The sequence below is a fragment of the Carassius gibelio genome, chromosome A12, assembly GCF_023724105.1.
Source record: "Carassius gibelio isolate Cgi1373 ecotype wild population from Czech Republic chromosome A12, carGib1.2-hapl.c, whole genome shotgun sequence".
Classification (NCBI taxonomy): domain Eukaryota; kingdom Metazoa; phylum Chordata; class Actinopteri; order Cypriniformes; family Cyprinidae; genus Carassius; species Carassius gibelio.
The window spans coordinates 24,778,253-24,799,272 of NC_068382.1; the positions used below are offsets into that span (position 1 = coordinate 24,778,253).

Sequence of the window (21,020 nt, forward strand, 5' to 3'; positions counted from 1 at the left end):
GCAGCGCGCCATTTCGCTCAGATTTCATTCCTTCAGGAATAGCGAATCATCTGTGCCCTATCATCTCGCGTTCTCCAGCGATCTCTTCGAGCAGTGTTAACTCCTCTTCGCGGACGCGATGAGTTTTCGAAAATGTAAGGAGCCATGTACCAGGTACATCACGGCGGGGGACACTCATGACAGGTGCGTAGTATGTCTTGGTTTACATCACGCACAGGCGGCGCTTAGCGGCCTTTCTTCCTGTCCCCATTGTGATGGCCTGCGGCTCAGAGTACTGCGCTCCAGGGTGGAAGTATTCTCTAATGTCGCCCTCGAGTCTAACCCCCGTCAGGTCACCTCTGCGACTGCCGAGGCACCGCACGAGGCGAGGGCCTGGGGTGACACGTGCGACATGGACTTCGTGGACAGCGCAGCGCTGGAATATTCTCCACATCGCTCGCTCTCCCCTACCCTGCTGCAGAATAAAACTTATACGGAGCCTGTCGTCTTCTCTAATGAGGATTTACTTCCCACACCGGAGGCATGCGCCGCCATCTCCTTCGGTTGTGGACGCTATGACGACGATGTTTTATCCACCGCGGCCTCGGGGTCTGAGGACTTCGCGACCGACACTAGCCCTCTTCCTCCTAGCGGACAGGAGAGGCGTGTTTCCCCCTCCTACAGTGAGCTGTTGGATGTGGTTTCTCGTGCGGTGGGTAAATTGGGGCTAGACTGGGAGGTTGACAAGGCCGAGGCCCAACCTTCTTCTAAGCTGGACGACCGTTTTCTAACCAGTCGGACACCTACACAGCCCCGGAGGCCTTTGCCTTTTTTCCCGGACCTCCACCAGGAGGTTTCGAGGTCCTGGAAACAGCCGTTTTCGGCGCGGATTACTAATGCTGCGGCCGCGGATTTCGCCACCGTTTCTGATATGGCGAACCATGGCTATACTATGATGCCCCCGGTGGAAGAGACTCTCGCCGAACACCTTGCGCCTAGTTCGGCAGCGGCATGGAAGTCTCGCCCCCTTCTTCCTTCGAAGGCGTGTCGAGTCACGTCTAGTTTGGTGGGTAAATCCTACATGGCGGCTGGTCAAGCGGCTGCTTCGCTCCACTCTATGGCGGTCCTTCAGGCCTACCAAGCGGAGTTATTGAAGGAATTGGATGAAGGTGAGGGCATCACACCGGAGGCAGTGAAAGAACTTCGCAGAGCTACGGATTTGGCGCTACGTGCTACCAAACATACCGCTCGTGCAGTGGGCCGTACTATGGCCGGTTTGATTTCGGTTGAGCGCCACCTCTGGCTTAATCTCACCGATATTAAGGAGAAGGATAAATCTTTCCTTATGGATGCCCCTGTCTCCAGGGATGGGTTGTTCGGTGAGGCTGTCACGTCAGTAGTGGAGAAGTTCAGGGCAGCGAAACAGCAATCAGCCGCTTTCCGCCAGCTGATTGCCCGCAGACCCAGGGAGGTCGAACGCCGGCAAGCGCCCGCGCGTTCTTGCTCAACCTCCTCTCACCGCCAGCGAGCAGCCTCTCGAGAGGAACCCACACCTATGGCGCCTCCTCGTAAGGACTGGGGCCCTAGGGTTTTTCCTCCGGCGCACCAGCGTCAGCGTAAACGATTGAACCTGACCTCGACGGCTAAAGCCTCTCGTTCTCGGGTGCCGAATAGCAGCTCCTGATCTTTCTGCTGCTTGCCAGGGACTGTGCCCTCCGCTAGAGAGCGCTGTCGGACCGCTTTCGCGCATCCTACGCTCTCATTGCAGTCCCCATGCTCAAACATTGATTGTCTCGCCGCAAACAGCGCCTCGAGCAACATTGGATCGAGCTGTAATGACAGACGCTCCCTCAGACACTCTGCGCAGTCCTGCTTTCGGAGTTCGAGGGACGACTCAAGGACCCTGCACAAACGGCCCGTTTATGACGGCTCGCACAGCCGCCGCTTTTTCGCTAGCGGCAGAGCCCGATGTTCCATCTGTTGGCCTAATTCCTGCCGTGGACACGTTTCAGGATTATACTCAACGGAACGCAACGACTCTGGCGCATACGCTTCCCCGGTGCACGAACACCACGGGTTTTTCGTGTCCGGTCGTTTTAACGCGTATGACGGCGTTGCAGGGAGCGGAAGTTTTGAAACCGCTAATATTGTTTCGGGCCGCGTGGGAACGCTTGCCCGGCATTTCTCAATGGGTGTTACGCACGGTTTGTCACGGATACACCATTCAGTTTCGGAAAGGCCCGCCTCCTTTCCGCGGAATTCTTTCCACTACGGTGAAGTCTACGGAAATGGCGGTGCTGCGACAGGAAATGTCAGCTCTGCTGAGCAAAGGGGCTATAGAAGAAGTACACCCCTCTCAGATGGAGACAGGTTTTTACAGCCGTTATTTCGTGGTACCGAAAAAAGACGGCGGGTTACGGCCCATTCTGGATTTACGCCGTCTGAATCTTGCACTCAGACCGAGCAAATTCAAGATGTTGACGGTGAAATCTATTCTGTCTCAGATCCGACCAAGCGATTGGTTTATTACGATCGATCTGAAGGATGCGTATTTCCATATTCAGATCGTCAAGAGACACAGGAAGTTCCTCAGATTCGCTTTAGAGGGCAAAGCGTATCAGTACCGCGTTCTTCCCTTTGCCTTGGCTTTAGCGCCCCGTACTTTCTCAAAATGCATGGACGCAGCTCTGGCCCCGTTGCGGCTCCAGGGCGTTCGTGTGTTGAATTATTTGGACGATTGGCTGGTGCTAGCGCAATCGCGGACTCAAGCACACTCTCACCGAGATCTTGTGCTGAATCATTTAAACAGCCTGGGCTTACGAACAAATTTCAAGAAAAGTGTTTTAACTCCCTCTCAACGGATAACTTTTCTGGGAATAGATCTGGACTCTCGCGCGATGACAGCGAAGCTTTCTCTCCCGCGCGCTCAGTCAATTGCGTCATGCGTGCGGCACTTCAAAGCGGGTCGCACGGTGACAGTGAGATTGTGCCTCAGGCTCTTGGGTCTAATGGCAGCAGCATCCCCCGTGATTCGTCTGGGATTGCTTCAAATGCGCCCCTTTCAGTGGTGGACGAAAAGGCGGAATATTTCACCCCGTTGTCTCCCGCATCGCACGATTTCGGTGACACGGCGGTGTGTGATGTCGCTAAAATTTTGGATGTCAACCGAATTTCTCCTGTCAGGAGTTCGACTGGGAATGTATGCTTTCCGAGAGACTGTCACGACGGACGCGTCTTTGACTGGTTGGGGAACTGTGTGTTGAGGGCGACCAGCCCACGGAGTGTGGACAGCGGCTCAGCGCGGCTGGCACATAAACAGACTGGAATTACTGGCAGTTTTTCTGGCTCTCCAGTATTTCACGGATCTGCTGATCGGCCGTCATGTGCTGCTCAGATCAGACAACACAGCGGTTGTGTCTTATCTGAACCATCAAGGAGGATTGCGCTCTCGCCCCCTGTGCAGGCTGGCGAGGCGTGTTCTTCTGTGGTCTCGGGACAAGTTTCTGTCGATCCGGGCCATTCATGTCCCCGGACGATTGAATTTCGGAGCGGACCTGCTATCCAGACAGGCTCTGGAACAGGGAGAATGGCGATTACACCCCCAGACGGTGGATCTTTTATGGCGGATATTCGGCAAAGCGAAAGTGGATTTATTCGCGTCGAGCATGACTACGCATTGCCCGCTATGGTTCTCCCTACGCTCCCCATCGCCCCTGGGCGTGGATGCGTTAGCTCACAGCTGGCCCAGGACCAGTCTGTATGCTTTTCCTCCGATTCGTTTGATCCCAGCGGTATTATGCAGAATACGGCGGGACAGAGTGGAACAGCTGCTTCTGGTGGCTCCGCGATGGCACACGCAGCCGTGGTTTGCGGATCTGATCAGTCTGCTAGCGGGCTCTCCGTGGGAGATTCCCCTCAGACAGGATTTATTATCACAAGCACAGGGGCTGATTTGGCACCCGAGGCCAGATCTGTGGAAACTGTGGGCGTGGCCATTGAGCGGAGTGCATTAGTATGTCCCGGTCTTTCTGTTGAAACTACTGAGACTATATTGAATTCTAGAGCAGCTTCTACGAGACGCTTATATGCTTTCAAGTGGAGACTGTTTACAGCCTGGTGTGGCAATCATAATGTGGATCCAGTTTACTGCCCAGTGGCTTCAGTGCTGGAGTTCCTCCAGGAGCGTTTTTCGGATGGCGTTACACCAGCCACTTTAAAGGTTTACGTGGCAGCCATTTCAGCTTACCACGAATACATAGGCGGTGCCTCTGTGGGGCGTCATCCATTAGTTTCTCGTTTCATACAGGGTGCGCGACGGCTGAGGCCTTTCCGCCCTGTGCGAGTTCCTTCATGGGATTTATCCATTGTGTTGCTAGGATTATCAGGGCATCCGTTTGAGCCCTTGGAGACCGTATCGGATAAATTCCTGACACTGAAGACACTTCTTCTCATGGCTTTATCCTCCCTCAAGAGAGTTGGGGATTTACAGGCTCTTTCTGTTTCACCTTCATGCATGGAATTTGCACCGGGCTCTGTGAAGGTGCTGCTGCGGCCCAGGCCTAACTATGTTCCTAAGGTCGCATCTAACCCTTTTCGCTTTCAGCAAGTGGTTCTGGAAGCTTTTCACCTGCTGAGGCTGGGTCAGGAGATCTAAGTCTTTGCCCTGTAGAGCTTTAAAGACTTATGTGGATCGTACAGCCCCTTGGCGTGAATCTGACCAGCTGTTTGTCTGCTTTGGACATAAAAGTAAGGGCCATGCAGTTACAAAGCAGCGCATGTCCCATTGGCTGGTGGAGGCAATTTCTTTGGCCTATGAGGCGCGCGGACTCGCTTCGCCCTTAGGGATTAAGGCTCATTCCACTCGAGCTGTAGCTTCTTCACAAGCTTTTCTCAGTGGCTCTTCTATGGATGATATCTGTGCTGCGGCAGGATGGTCCTCACCGAGCACTTTTATCAAGTCCTACAGTCTGGATGTGAGGATGGCCCCTGGCTCCCGGGTTCTCTCCGCTTGAGCAGATGCTTCCTCGGATCTCAGTTATCAGGTACGTCAGGCGTTTTGGTATATCGTTCCCATACGTGGTGACGTCACCGCAGCATCGAAGTGACCTATGATAGGGAACATCTCGGTTACGTATGTAACCTTGGTTCCCTGAATAGGGAACGAGATGCTGCGGTTCTGGCCGTTCCGTACCTTGATAACTCTTCATCTTCAGTCATGAAATCTGAGCGAAATGGCGCGCTGCACCCAGGTATATCATGCGTGCGCATGCGTAGGGTGGTGCTATGCGCCATTTGGCCAATAGGATTGGCGGGATGGTATAGGGCTTCAGACATTCGTCACACCAGAGGTGTTCCCATACGTGGTGACGTCACCGCAGCATCTCGTTCCCTATTCAGGGAACCAAGGTTACATACGTAACCGAGATGTTTTCCCGAGCTCTCCGTCGCGGTCCTGTATCCGGTCAACTTCATTTTCTCCTCAGCTGCAACCACGAGCCATGACAAATTTATCTAAATGTCCGATATGTATGTATGAATACAAAATTATCAAATCAGAAATTTATTTTTATATACTCTTAAATAATCCAGTCGGAGCTGCAGGTTATGTCATTTGAGTCAGGCATTTGTCTGGGCGGGGTTTAGGGGTCCTGATGCTGCTGTGTTTTTAGCGGTAGCCTGTAACGCGACGCGACGCGTGAGTCTCGTTCATCTGTCGCCGGTTTCTCTGCGCTCCGGTTCCGTTCACGGGTTCGAGCCGTGCTCACCGGTTAGTGACGTTCAGACCTTTGAATCTCTTCTGTCTCTGTGTTTGCTGATGTGAGACTGGGCTTTAAAGTGAACATTTAAGGCGCTCCAGGCCACACCGAACCGAGCCGAAGCAGCTAAAACTATTAACATAGAAAATCAGTTTTTTTCAGGTTTGAATATTGTCCTTTTGTGTTATTTCACTAATAAATCAAACACATCGACATTAATTTTAATATTATATATTATATATTAAATGCTGGACTTTGCGTATTTCAAATTAGTTAATAATAATAATATATATATATATATATATATATATATATATATATATATATATATATATATATATATATATATATATGCACACACAAACACATTATTATTATTATTATAAAAGTAATTATTATACATTTTAAATAAATACATTTTTAGAAAATGAGTGACAGTAGAAGTTCTCCTCGTGTTATTTTATGTAGTACATTGTTTATATGAAACATATTTATATTTGATTAAAAAAGTTCAGGTCAGAAAAAAAGGTCAGAGGTTTGATCACATGACTAAAAGTGAAAGTAAAAGCCTGCGCTCTCAAACACAGACGATTGCAGTCACTGTTTTATGGTGTTTGCAGATATAATGGCTGTTCCTCCAGCGTACGCAGACCTGGGGAAGGCTGCAAAGGACATCTTCAACAAGGGCTACGGTAACACACTTCACTCTCTCGCCTCTGCAGAAAACACGCATCTCAAACATGCATGTTGTTGTATTAAATGTTCACGTGTGTGTGTGTGTGTGTTTCTGAATGCTGAAGGTTTTGGGACGGTGAAGCTTGATGTCAAAACCAAGTCTGCTAACGGAGTGGTACATGCTTTTTTCTTAACTACTTTTATAATTCACATTTTCTGTGTGAAATGCATCCATGCATAGTATTTTAACAGGGTTTCTGTGGATCTTCCACAAGTTAAGGTCTTAAAACAGAACAAAAAGTCTTAAATTCATAAAGTCATGGAAATAATGTTGCATGAACTGCAAATTTTTTTTTTATTAATTTTTGTGTTGTTTTTCAAGTGCAGATATTTAAATATTACACATTTTTTATGTTTTTTTGTTGTTGTTGTTGTTGTTGTTTTGTTTTTTGCTACAAATAAAAATATATATATGGTTTTGGTTATGGTTTTTTATTGGTTTTACATTAAACAATTAGTAACTTGAAATAAACTTATACAATAAACTGAAATAAAATTTAAATAAAGCTACAAAGGCAACATTTCTAATTTTTATGTAGTTTAACTTATAAAAATAAATAAATTTTAAACTGAAAAACAAATTACTAAAAACTATATAGGCATATTTATAAAAAAATAAAACTGACAAAAACCCATTCAAACAAAACCAAAAACTACAATTAAAATGACAAATATAATATAAAATAAAAACTATAATACTATCTAAATTTTTTTGGAATTACATATGAAAGCATGTTAATGTATTGTGCTCTTAAAAAGGTCCTCTCCTCAAGCCTGCAGAAACCCTGTTGAAAGCAAACATCTGGTTTGCTGTTCCTCGAGAAGGGATTTGCTCAGAGGTCCTCGAGGCCACGCTTGCTGGTGTATAATATAATGAAGCCTCTACTTTCAGGAGTTTAAAACATGTGGCACATCTAACATGGACTCAAACAAGGTCAGCGGGAACCTGGAGACCAAGTATAAATGGGCCGAGTACGGACTGACCTTCACTGAGAAGTGGAGCACGGACAACACACTGGGCACCGAGATCACTGTCGAGGACCAGGTGCGGGAAAAATAACTTCTTCATCATTCCTACAGTCATGGAGATTTCCTGACCTGGAAAAGTAAATCCTAAGGGTTTAAGAGTATTTAAACTGTATGAGTATATATACATTCCCAGTCAGAGTTTTGAAATAATTAAGATTATTTTATAGACTTCTCTTCTGCTCACAAGCACTGCATTTATTTGTTAAAAAAATACAGTAAAATACTGAAATATTATTACAATTAAAAATAGCTATTTTCTGTTTGAATATATATTCAACTTTAATTTATTTCTGTGATGTGCTGCTGTATTTTCAGCATCATTACTCCAGTCTTCAGTATATCATTGTAATATCATGAATGCATTTCTTATTATCGTCAATATTTTAGCTAAAATGCTTTTCAAAAGCATTAACAAATCATAATTATTCCAAACTTTTGTGTAGCAGTGTTTGTTGCTAAATCTGTATTTCTTTCAGCTGGAAATCACTCCTTGCAGATGTTTTAAACATTAATGGATTATTTTCCTTTTCACATTTGATCATTAGCGAATTCAAATTAAGTGTTTAAAATTAATATGTTACCATCTGGGATGCCTTAGCAATCAATTGTTTATTTATTATTATTAATATTTAAATATTATTATTAATATTTGTAGTAATGTAAATAATAAGTCATTAATGATATATTTATTTATTAAATGAAATTGTGTATTTATAACTTGTAAGGATGTGTTGCTGTTATTATTATTAACCATTTGCTTGTAAGAAGCAAAAAATAAGGCGAATAATATACGTTGCATTTTGTCATGTTTTGTGTTTCTCAGATCACCAAAGGACTGAAGCTGACCTTTGACACGACCTTCTCACCAAACTCTGGGTACGATGACTTCCTGTAAACATCAGATCAGATGAGGAGCTCTCTGAGGGTTATTTGTTGTTGTTGTAACAGTAAGAAGAGTGGAAAGGTGAAGACGGCGTATAAGCGTGAATACGCGAACGTAGGCTGTGATGTGGATTTCGACTTCGCCGGTCCTGCCGTCCACGGCTCTGCGGTGCTGGGATACGAGGGCTGGCTCGCCGGATACCAGATGACCTTTGACACCGCCAAGTCCAAGATGACCCGCAGCAACTTCGCCATCGGATACAAGACCGGAGACTTCCAGCTGCACACCAATGTGTAAGAGATGTTACTTAATATTGATTCTATTGGTCGAGCGATATATCGGCCGATATTTGGCATTTTTCAGTTATCTGCATCGTGCGATCATTTTTCTGCTGTCTGCATACCAATGTGTAAGAGATGTTTCAGAAACCTTACTTAATATTGATTCTATTGCTCGAGCGATATATCGGCCGATATTTCTAATTTTTCACATATCGGCATCAACCGCTAAATTTTCTGCTTTTTGCACACCAGTGTGTAAGAGATGTTTCAGAAACATTACTTACATTTAATAATTTTTTACATTGATTTACTTAATATTGATTCTAGTAGTCGAGCAATATATCGGCCGATATTTGTCATTTTTCAATTATCTGCATCAACCGATAATTTTTCTGTTGGTTGCACACTAATGTGTAAGAGATGTTTCAGAAACCTTACTTAATATTGTTGCTAGTGGTGGTGCGATATAACGGCCGATGCCGATATGTGACAAATGACAAATATCGGCCGATATATCGCACGATATATATCGCAGATAATTTTTCTGCTTTGTGTTCGAGACGGGACTTTTATTTTGATGGCGCTGACAGCTGAAGCCTATTATTAATAGAAAGGCAAACATTATAATACTTTCTCGTTTGCCGTCAGCATTAAGCAAAAACACATTTATATAATTTAAATCAACATTTAATTTCACAAACTTTGCAAACTTAAGTCGAATCCAGCTGTGAAGTGTTTTTTTATCTGGCGTGATTGCATGTACTCTGCATGACGGTCGGTGAATTGAATATGAAAATTATTATTATTATAAATATTGTTTATTACTATTGCTATTATTATTATTTTATAATTAATGTATGTAGTATATATATATATATATATATATATATATATATATATATATATATTGTTTATTGTGTTATCAATATAAATTAAATTATCAGACAACAATTATTTATTATTACAAATAAACATTATTAACATTAATGATAATACTACTTTTTTGTTATAAGTACTAGTATTTTTTGTTTGTAATGAATAAAAAACAAAATGAAAATGAGAGTAATTTGATATTTAAAATTAATATAATATAAAAATTTATATTATTATTAAATATTTATTATCTGATGCTACTACTAATTATTATTACTATGATTATTATTATTGTTACTACTACTGCTACTTATAATGAACACATAACAGTTATCAGTATTACTCTTTGGAATATATTGTATTAATTTTATATTATTATTTATAACTACTTATAATTAATATTCAACAAACAGTAAATATTGTTTTATCATAATATAAAAAAATATATTTCTATAAATAAACTGTTATTGTTTTTTATTTTTATAACAAATATATATATATATATATATATCATTTTTTTATTTTAAATTCATAACTTTAATATTGTTTAGTAAATCTATTTTATTATGTATCATTGTTATTTATAATTAATAAGCAACCATTATTTTTGTTAATTATTATTATAATTATTTATTAACAGTAATGATGATAATAATTACAATTATTATTTACAATAATAAATACAACTATTTATTTGTGGATTTTTTCTAGTATCTTACTGACACACAGCCTGTGTTGATTGTAAATGTATCATTACTCGGTGCAGCAGTCTTTTGAAGCCCAGTGTGTTTCTCTCTGTGTGTCGCAGGAACGATGGCACAGAGTTTGGCGGCTCCATCTATCAGAAAGTGAGTGATGATCTGGAGACGGCGGTGAACCTGGCCTGGACCGCCGGTAATAACAGCACACGCTTGGGCATCGCTGCCAAATACATGCTGGACTCCAGCTCCTCCGTTAGTGTGAGTTTGACTGTGATCCACCTGAACACATCGCTGTCATATCATTTGAGTTCAGCTTCACCAGACCACGACTACAGTGTCTCTACTTCTGCCTCTACTTTTGACTGTTTTGTTGGTTGGTGTAACAGTAAGAGTTATAGTTATGTATCTTCTGTATCTACACAAAATGACGTGATTATATACTGTTATTATTTTATAAAATTGGTCATGCTGCCCACCTCTGATTTGTAAGACTAGGATAGGAGTGTCTTTCTGTCAGTGAGATGCGTCAGTCATTTAACAGGATCTGTGTTTGTCTCTCAGGCTAAAGTGAATAATGCCAGTCTGGTTGGGATCGGCTACACTCAGACCCTCAGACCAGGCGAGTGTTGAACCCTTTTTGGATTATTTTATTTATTTATTTATTTTGATTATTATTTTATTTCACTTATTTTTATTTATTTTTATTTTGTTTTATATTTTTTTGCTTTGTAAAATACTTTTTTGTTTTGTTTAAAATATTAGGTTTTTTTTGTATTTTATTTTATTATTTCATTTTATTAAAATTTTTGTTTTTTATATATTTCTTAATTTTTTATTATCTGTTTTGTATATTTTTTTGTAATTACTGTTTATATATTTTTGTATTATTTTTTTAAATATTTTTATTTATTACTATTACTTTTTATTTAGTTTGTATTTTTTGCTTTGTAAATTTTTTGTTTGTTTGTTTAGTTTAAAATATTAGTTTTTTCTTTTGTATGTTTTATTTTTTATTTATTTTTATTTTATATTATTTATATTATTTATTTTTATTTATTTTATTTTGTTTATTTTGTAATTACTGTCTTTATATATTTGTTATAAAATATTTAGATTTATCTTTATTTTAGTGTTTTATTTTATTTAGATTTAGTTTGAACTGTTTTATTTCCATCTTTTATTTCTCTTTATTTAGTTGACCCGAACATTGTACATTAATAAAACATTCCTGTAAATCTATTTCATTTTAAAAAATATTTTATCATAACATTATATAAATATGTATAAAACTGGAAGAACAGATGTAATTCATCCTTCCTTTTTTTGTACTGTTATATGTTGCTTTAATGTGAAAGTTAAAAAATAATATCGAAAAAAAATATTTTATTTTTTTCTTATAAGCTGTAGGGTTAGCATGTAAGCGCAGCAGCAATGCTTTTTTTTCTGTTCAACCTGGAACATTAATATATAGGTAAATCTCACAAAATTAAGCCATGGCTTATTTCACTCAAAACCAAAATAATCAAGTATTTATTTTACAAAAAAAAAAAATTTCTTCCCATTTGATTCTGGTGTGAAATGTGAGCTGAACGTGAGTTTGCATGAGTTTGACTCCTGATGCGTCGCTTATGTCTGATGCAAAACCGCTCGTGTGTGCGTGCATGTGTGTGCGTGCATGTGTGTGTGTGTGTGTGTGTGTGTGTGTGTCCAGGAGTGAAGCTGACTCTTTCTGCCCTGGTTGATGGAAAGAACATCAACGCTGGAGGCCATAAACTGGGTCTGGGTCTGGAGCTGGAGGCGTAACGCCCGTCTCGTTGTGTTCCTCACGAGATCATCAGAGAACAGTCTGAAATCTCCACACACTGAACCCAAACCTTGCACCTCCTCTTATTTATTTGCAGCACTAACATCACTGTCAATATTTCTCTCCAAACCACCGCTTTCAATCCGTACGTGCATTTTCTTAGGAATACGTAACCTATAATAATGTAAATTATTATTATTGACTCATCCTCGTGTTGTTGCAAACCTTTATTTTGCTGTATCTAAATATTTATGCAGCTCAACAACAGTGACCACGACTGACAAAGAAGCACACACTATAAAATAATCCACACGATTTGAGCACTACATACAAAGCTTTATGGGAGCAACATGTGACTTTATATCCTTTTTCCCAGACTGTGTAAAACTAAGCAGGTTCGGATCACCATCAGGTGAATGTTTAATCGTGCTGCTGCTGTCTAGTGATGTTCAGACGCTTTTCTTCTGGTAGTTCGGCTTTAATCGTCCTCCTCTCTCTGTATTCAAGCTTTATGGTGTTCAAACGGGTTCTTTCGGCATGAGATGATGTTTCCAGACAGATTAGGGACACGAGAGGCTTCTCTTCTGTATGTCCACCTTTGCAATAAAGTCCTAAAACTGGAATCTTTGTGTTTTATGAACTATATTTAAATCTGAGGATGCAAAAAAAAATCTAAATATTGAGAAAATCATCTTTAAAGTTGTTCAAATTAATTCTTAGCAATGCATATCACTAATCAAAAATAGAAGGAAATTTACAAAATATCTTCATGGAACACGATCTTTACTTACTTAAATCAATAATTTTGACCCATGCAATGTTTTTTTCTATTGCTACAAATACACCCCAGAGACTCAAGACTGCTTTTTGTGACACATATTAGCATACAAACAAAAGTGCATGTCTGCATATTATTTGCAAAAGGAGTTTAAAAATGATTACTTTCAAACTAGAATTATCGAAAAATTCAAAACATGTATTTACTGAAAACATTTGTACCACAGATATATATACAGTGCATAAACAATATTTTTATAAACAATCAATAGGTGAACAATTTAATACAAAACTTAAAATGATGCATGTGCATACAACTCTGGGTTCACCACTCGACCGCTCCACAAAACCTAGGGGTCAGATATTTGAGTTTTAAAAGAAATTAAAACATTATATGGAGCAAAAGTGACCGAAAAGACATTTCTAATGTTAGAAAAGATTTCTGTGTCAAATTTCAAACTTTCTGTGAATCCTGAAAAATAAATGCATCACAGTTTCTACAAAAATATCGTGCAGCACAACTGTTTTCAATACAGATAATAATCAGAAATGTTTCTTGAGCGGTAAATCATCAGACACTGAAGACTGGAGGAATGATGCTGAAAATACAGCGGAGCATCACAGAAATAAATTACACTTTAACACAGATTCACACAGAACACAGATGTTTTAAATTTAAATAATATTTCAGATTTTTACAGTATTTTTCATCAAATAAACAGCATTGCTGAGACTTTTGAACGGATGTCTCTCATATATCATAAGTCATTGATCGAAGCTCGTTTCCTCCATGCAAAAATACTTTTTTTTTTTTTAAAAATCAAAACAATTTTGCTTTTTTTCTTTGAATTCTGAGTTTCTGGCTTAATGACTCATGCCAAAGGTTAATTATGTGTAGAATTATGATGCATATCAAGTCCATATTAATGTCACTTTATAAAATTACGATGCACAGTTTATTTCCATGAATAAAAGTGACTCCAAGTTATTAAGTGAAACAAAGACCATAAAAAAGAGATGTACAGGAAATAATTAAGCACAATTACTGAAATTAAGTTTTTTAAACACTGTTAGTGTACAACATGAGACTAATGTTATCATTTGGGGGCAAACTCGTTATTCTTCACCATGATAGCTTGATCACTATTATGCACAGAAATATACAGTATGTACCTGGTGTAGTTTTTTGAGGGCTGGATGTTCCCTCAGAGAGTGATCGAGGAGGTACTGCATCACTGGATCGTCTTTCCTTCCCACGTGAGTCTTACCTGACGACATGCTGAAGAATTTAGACTTGTGTTTGCTTTTAGAAAGAAGAAATCAGAGAAAGAAATACTGCATGCTATTAAGACAACACTTTGGTATACTCTTCTTCCTGCAGGTGAGATTTCATGATATTATTATTTATTATTTGTACAATTTTAATTAAAATAAATTTTTATTGTTTATTATTTATGTGCAATTTCAAAATAAAACAAGCTGGTTTTTTTTCAAATTCACATGCTATTTTATTTTTTTTGTTTTATTTTTTTACTACTATTGTTATTGCAATAACTGTTTGTGTTTTACTACTATTATTATTACAATAATTTATCTTTTTGCAATGTCAACATAACCTGGAGAGGATTTTTTTTGTGCAATATCAAATGGATTTTTAATAATTTGTACAATTATTCTTAATTATAATATTTACTAATTACAGTTTCATGTTGTTTTTTATTACTCTGCACATAATAATCAAACATTTTGCATGAAAGCTGTTTTTGGACATTTCAACAGTATATAACAATATATTTAAAATAATAATAAGTTTGTGTGTGTAGGTGGGTGTGTGTGTGTGTGTGTGTGTTTATCTATAAAATTTAACAATACACTTATTATTTGATTATATACTGAGGGTGGGAACTCCATAAAAATATCTTTAATATCTTTATTTTAACTCATTAGTTATAGTATTATTATTATTTTTATTACCACCACTTTTTTTTAATTATTACATTTTAAAGTAAGACTTAAAAAAAATTAATAGCCTAATTAATTTTATCTACTTTAATGTATATGTTTGTATATATTAATATGTTTGTATATAGACATTATATTTATATAGGATATAGGATATATCATTTCTCTTAATGATAAAGGATAATATTTTTAATGCCACTGGCTCTGTTCAACTTGTGCATGTTTTCAAAGCTTTAATGTATTCTGTTAGTCACTCACAGACAACTTTGAAACTGTGTGAAATATTTTGGCAGATAAACCAAAGCTGTTTGTTTAGTGACTTTTTCATATTTGATGCGCTGGTTATATAACTGGCTCATTGTTTCATAAAAGCATGTCCAAACTAGTTTATGTAGAAATATTGCAGGATTGAACTGTGCAGTAATGTGTTTGGAGAGGCTGTAGTTAATGATATTCACCAGCAGGTGGCGCTGTACTGTAATGCATGTGGTTGAAGCACATTCTGCTGGTCATGATGACTTGCACGAGTTTATTTTTCAGAAATAAAGCACACCATCCATAACCCGGTTTTATTTTCATTATAAATCAATGTACACTCAAACGTTTTTTTTTTTGCAGAGCATTTCATTTACAGAGTCTGCTCTCTGAAACTTTTAATTCAAGGAATGTAAAGGTGTTTCAAGCTAATCTATTTGTGCGGCCTGTGCTTCCTGAAAAGCATTTATATGTGTTGAGCTTGCTGACATCCCTAATGCTACAGAAATGATGTCAAGTAAAGCCTAAAACCTGAACTTAACTCAGACTTTAACGCTTCTGCTGATAAACCCTGATTTACATCATAAAATGCTAGTTTACAATGCTTTATATGTGTTTAGTATACATCTGAGATCAGTAGAAATAAAATATAATGAATAAAAGTATTCATTTCTTTTAATATACATTTTTAATTTAAATGAAATACTTATTAATATTTTTTGATTTGTTATATATATATATATATATATATATATATATATATATATATATATACACACATACACATACACACACACACACACAAGTTTTTAAAACACACAAATAAATGCAAACTCGGTGATCAGAAGAGACTTCTTTCATAAAAATAAATAATAAAATACATGCTGACCAGACGTTTGTGCAAATATAAATTTGTAGCAATAAATAAAAGAGAAATGATAACATTAATAATAAAATTAATTTGAAAAAAAATGTTAGTATAGGTTTTTAAGCCCTAGAAATCTTTTGTGTGTGTGTGTGTGCGTGTTAAATCGCAAACTTTAGTTCACAATGCACATAAATTAACAACCCAAAAAAGTGCTAAAAGTGCTTAATCACTCGAAAGTAAACAAAAATAGACCGCTACTAAATGATTACATTTTCGGGAATTCTAAATCGTAATATTTCATTGTAATTAGATTTTAAATGACAAGTCATTTTATTGCAATAATATTTCATAATATTACTATATATTTTTGATCAAATAAATGCAGCCTTAGCAAGAATTAGGAAGTGCGTTTTTAAATCTATAAAGTGTCACGTGACCGACGCGCACCTGTTCTTTACTGTTGGAATAATGATCCTGTCAATCAATCCTCGGGACAGCTGCTAAATAACAGGTCATGACGTCATCATCAGCTCTCAATCTCACCCGTCTGACCAGCACAGATCAGAGAGCATGATGGGAAGCTCTGGACGCCGTGTCACGTGCTCGATCGCATCTCAGGTTCCTCTTAAAGCGCGTGACGGCACTAATGCCGCAGTTGAACGCTTGAGCGGGTTTTTATGGACTTTTCCTCTGGATTGACTTCAGAGCCGCGTGTCAGAGTGACTTATGGGCTGAAACCCGGCCCAGGGTCCAGCTGGCATCCATCAGCCCAATGAAAGCGGTAATTGGGCAGCGTTTGAAGGCTGGTATTTGTAATTAAGTCGCTGGAGCCGTGATTTCAGCCCGTATAAAGGCAGCATTGAGCTTCAGAAGCGCTGTGCATGTGTGCAACTCAACACCGTCCTCGAAGCGTTCCTCTGATCTCAGATCAGACCTGGTCGTGTTTCTCAGCGGGAAGTGCACTGCACAGCATTTTTTTTTCTTTTCTTTTTTTTTCTATCAAGCTGTGCATGAACAATTTTTTATTATGGGCCACGTAGGGAGAAAAAAAATATTTGCATGGTGTTTCAACTAAATTTTATTTACAAACAATACATTTAGTAAAAAGCATCAATTACGCTACATTCATCATTTACTGCAAGGTATTTCGCGTTTAACAAGAAATGTGTGTTTTTACTGTAAAACAATGGTAAATAATAATAATTAAAAAACCCAATCACCTTTATAATTTTTTGATGTGGCATTTAAGGAAGTCACATTAGTTTTATAATTCCAGCATGCTTAATTTTATGAGTGTTTATGGAGTATATTTTTACTGTATAGTTGTACTGTTTACTGTAATATATCTATTTAAATTAAATTTTTTATTCCAGTTTTAGTATTTAATCTTATTTAAGTTCAGCTAGTTGCCTAAACAATATATCTAATTTTCTTTTCAAGATTTTATTTTTATTTCTATTACATTTATTATTTTTTATTTTTAATTCAATTAACAGAAATATTTTCTTTCCTTTTGTAGTCTATTTTTATTTTATTATTACAGCTTTAGTATTTTTAGTAATTTAATCTTATTTTATTTCAAAGCTACATTACTAATTTGAATAAGTTTGTTTTTCATTTAATATTTTTTTCCATCTATGATTTATTTCAGTTTTGTTTTAGTTAACACAAACAATTTTTATTCATTTTAGTTTTTATGTGATTTATGTACTTTTATCTCATTTTTAGCTATTTTAATAACTATTTTATTACAGCTAGTTGCCAAGGCAGCATTGAACTTTATTTTAATTAACATAAAATATATTTAAAACACTGCAAAATCAATTTCCATACAGAAATTGCTTATAAAGTAACCCATTGAATTAATCATGAAACTTTTGACTTTCTTGTCAAAACCTTTGTTTACAACTTCAGAACAGCACCTGTTTATTGCAAACTTTAGTGTGGATCGTCTTTGCCCTCTTTTGATGAAAGACATTGCATTGCGTAATCTATTTTTATGCTGGTCATGACAGGTTTTTAGGTATTTGTAGTAGTTTTATTATTATTATTATATAACTAAATTATGAAAACAGTTATGAACCACAAAATGCACAGCTGTGGAAATCATCCAGTAATGTTTTTTGTAAAAGTTCCTGCATGTCTGCATCAGTTTGCAGCGCAGTGTTGATGGTTTTCCTCTGTGACGTCTTCAGATGATCATATTCAGAGCTTCAGCACAAGCTGTGAGCGATGTTGAAACAATATTTGTGCTTTCACATGCAAGCTATTCAGAGCAGAGGTCAGATGGCATCGCTCTGCTATATTTGTTTTTATGATGCCATATTTTGTGTTTATGTGGAAGATTCATGCAGCTGTCATTGATGTCTTATTGCCAGCTGGTAGTTTTCAATCAAGTTAAGGGAACACATTTTCTATAATGCGACCCAAAGGAGGGAAAAATTGTCTGCATTTTATTTCAGATAAAATTGTATTTACATATAATACATTTAATTTGTGTCAAATATTATGATGACATTTTTACAGAAAAAAAGTATGAATTAAGCTACGTTTATAATTTACTGTAAAATATTTTATATTTAATAATGCATGCACTTTTACAGTAAAATATTCTTTATTCTAAATAAACAATATTTATCACCTTTATAATTTTTTTGATGCAGCATACAGAGAAGTCCAATACCATTTCAGAATTTAATAAATAATAAATAAATAATAATTTTAAATCTTAATTAGTATCTTTGTCTCGTTTTCTAGTAAAATTATCTGAACAACCTTAATAGAAGATAAAAATGAAAGATATTAAGACTTGTGTTAAGAACAAGTTTATTTTCTAACCATAACTTGAAAAATAAACTTATATCGTCTGAAAAGTCTCAGTAGCTTGCATTATTTTGCTTCACAAGTAAATAAATCTAATTGAATGAAGCCTATATTTAAGTATTTTACCGTAAGAGTCCTGAAAAATCAAATGCATCACAGTTCTCCACAAAAATATTGTGCAGCACATTACTGATAATAATCAGAAATGTTTCTTGAGCAGTAAATCATCATATTTTCATGATTTCTGAAGATCATGTGACACTGAAGACTGGAGGAATGATGCTGAAAATACAGCGGAGCATCACAGAAATAAATTACACTTTAATATATATTCACACAGAAAACAGCTGTTTTAAATCATAATAATATTTCACAATTTTACAGTATTTTTAATTAAATAAATGCAGCCCTGTTGGAGCATAAGATGCTTACGAAAACAAAAGGAGTGATTTAAAATGAATCTGAGACGGATTGTCGTGAGTTCTGAAATCGTTCCGTTTAGTCCGAGAGGAATGTCTTGAAGTGTTCTGCTAAGACACACATGCAAGCGTTTCAGGACGACAGCGCATCAATCTGAGCCGGAGAACAGACATGTGTGTGAGATACTGCCCTGCTGTGTTTGGAGGGACTGTCGAAAACAGCTCTGGGGAACGCTTTGAGACCCGATGCCAGACCTGATTTAAACACCTCAGTGCAGTTTGACCCAAAGCACAAACATCCTGGTCACTGGCGCTTAAATGCTCTCTAAATTACAGTGTGTGTGTGTGTGTGTGTGTGTGTGCGTGTGTGTGTGTGTGTGTGTGTGTGTGTGTGTGTGTCGGAGGCCTGCGTGTGTTTGTGGAGCGCTTGTTGAGACTTCATCTATCTTACTCACTGCACATGTGTCTACTGCTAAGAGTTTCCATGTGTGCACGTGTTCATGTGTATGTGTGTGTGTGTGGGTTTGTGTATTTGCTTCCAATCTGTGGCAGATTTTCAGTCTCTGCAAGCTTGGAGAAAGCGGGCCGTCATTAATCACCTGTGTTTAATGCTTCAGAGGCTTTAAAACAAGCGTGTAGCTTTGCACATTTCATCGTTTCACTCACAAGTCTTTCCAGACTAAGTCGAGCATCACTATTTCTAAACAGACATCAATTGTACCTCAACTAATTATCTCTGATTTTCAATAGTATCCTGACAAACTTGCTCCGAGTACGTTAGCAAGCGCGTAGCAATGCGGCGTGTTTTGTGGGCCACAGAAGCGGAGCTGTAATGATTCTGTATACACCCTTCAAAGTGAGCGATGGTCTGTGTATCGTCTGTGCTATTTGTGCTGACGACTAGATTATTAATGCACGACTGGCTCTCACTCCTCTGATATGTGTGAGAGTGTTTAGTTTTGTCTGTTTGTGTACTGTATCTTTGGGGATTTACACCAGACACAAATCATCTTAATCAGTGTCTTCGTCTTGTTTTCCAGGAAACGTCTCGGAATTAATTAAAGGAATAGCGAGTTAGAAATTAAAATGTGCCCCAAGATGTAGATGAGTTTGTTTCTTCATCAGGTTTGGAGAAGTGTAGCATTGCATCAGTGTCTCATCAATGGATGCTGTGCAGTGAATGGGTGCCGTCAGAATGAGAGTCTGATAAAAACATCACAATAATCCACAGCAGTCAGTTAACATCTGGAGAAGACAAAAGATGAGACACATCAGCATTAAAATGCAACCCTAATTTAATTTAATTATATTGTTTTTGTAAGCTTTGTAATCATGCTAGCAACATGTTAGTCGCATGCTTATCATGCTAGCAACATGCTAATCATGCTAAAATAATGCTAGCAAAATGTTAATTGCATGCTAGTCATGCTAGAAACATGCTAGCAACATACTAATCATGCTAAAATCATGCTAGCAACGTGCTAATCATGCTAAAATCATGCTAGCAACATGGTAGTCACATGCTAGTCATGCTAGAAACATCCTAGCAACATGTTAATCATGCAAGCAACATTTTAGTCGCATGCTAATCATGCTAGAAACATGCTAGCGACATGCTAGCAACATGCTAATCATGCTACAGACATGCTAGCGAAATGCTAGCAACAGAATAATCATGCTAAAATCAGGCTAGCAACATGCTAGTCGCATACTAGTAATGCTAGAAACATGTTAGCAACATGCTAATCATGCTAAAATCATGCTAGCAACATGCTAGTCGCATGCTAGTAATGCTAGAAACATCCTAGCAACATGTTAATCATGTTAGCAACATGCTAGTCGCATGCTAGTAATGCTAGAAACATGTTAATCAAG

The 21,020-nt window shown here is 37.8% G+C and overlaps 1 protein-coding gene across 1 annotated transcript; it reads left to right on the plus strand.

Annotated features, from left to right (window-relative positions):
- The first annotated feature begins 5,597 nt into the window (after nt 1–5,597).
- Nucleotides 5,598–12,664, plus strand: LOC128025544 (voltage-dependent anion-selective channel protein 2). The gene is made up of 9 exons (XM_052611993.1): nt 5,598–5,746; nt 6,356–6,427; nt 6,536–6,585; nt 7,363–7,515; nt 8,323–8,375; nt 8,448–8,675; nt 10,345–10,495; nt 10,799–10,856; nt 11,949–12,664. Exons 2-9 carry the CDS (start codon nt 6,361–6,363, stop codon nt 12,038–12,040), a joined length of 852 nt encoding a protein of 283 aa, XP_052467953.1. The 5' UTR covers nt 5,598–5,746; nt 6,356–6,360; the 3' UTR covers nt 12,041–12,664.
- Nucleotides 12,665–21,020: the final 8,356 nt, after the last annotated feature.

What these genes read in the sequence shown, in the direction of transcription:
- LOC128025544 (XM_052611993.1), top strand. Translation starts at nt 6,361, where the DNA reads ATGGCTGTTCCTCCAGCGTACGCAGACCTGGGGAAGGCTGCAAAGGAC. An exon ending in ACCTTCTCACCAAACTCTGG is followed by an intron (nt 8,376 to 8,447) that starts GTACGATGACTT and finishes TTGTTGTAACAG; the next exon opens with TAAGAAGAGTGGAAAGGTGA. An exon ending in ACTCCAGCTCCTCCGTTAGT is followed by an intron (nt 10,496 to 10,798) that starts GTGAGTTTGACT and finishes TTTGTCTCTCAG; the next exon opens with GCTAAAGTGAATAATGCCAG.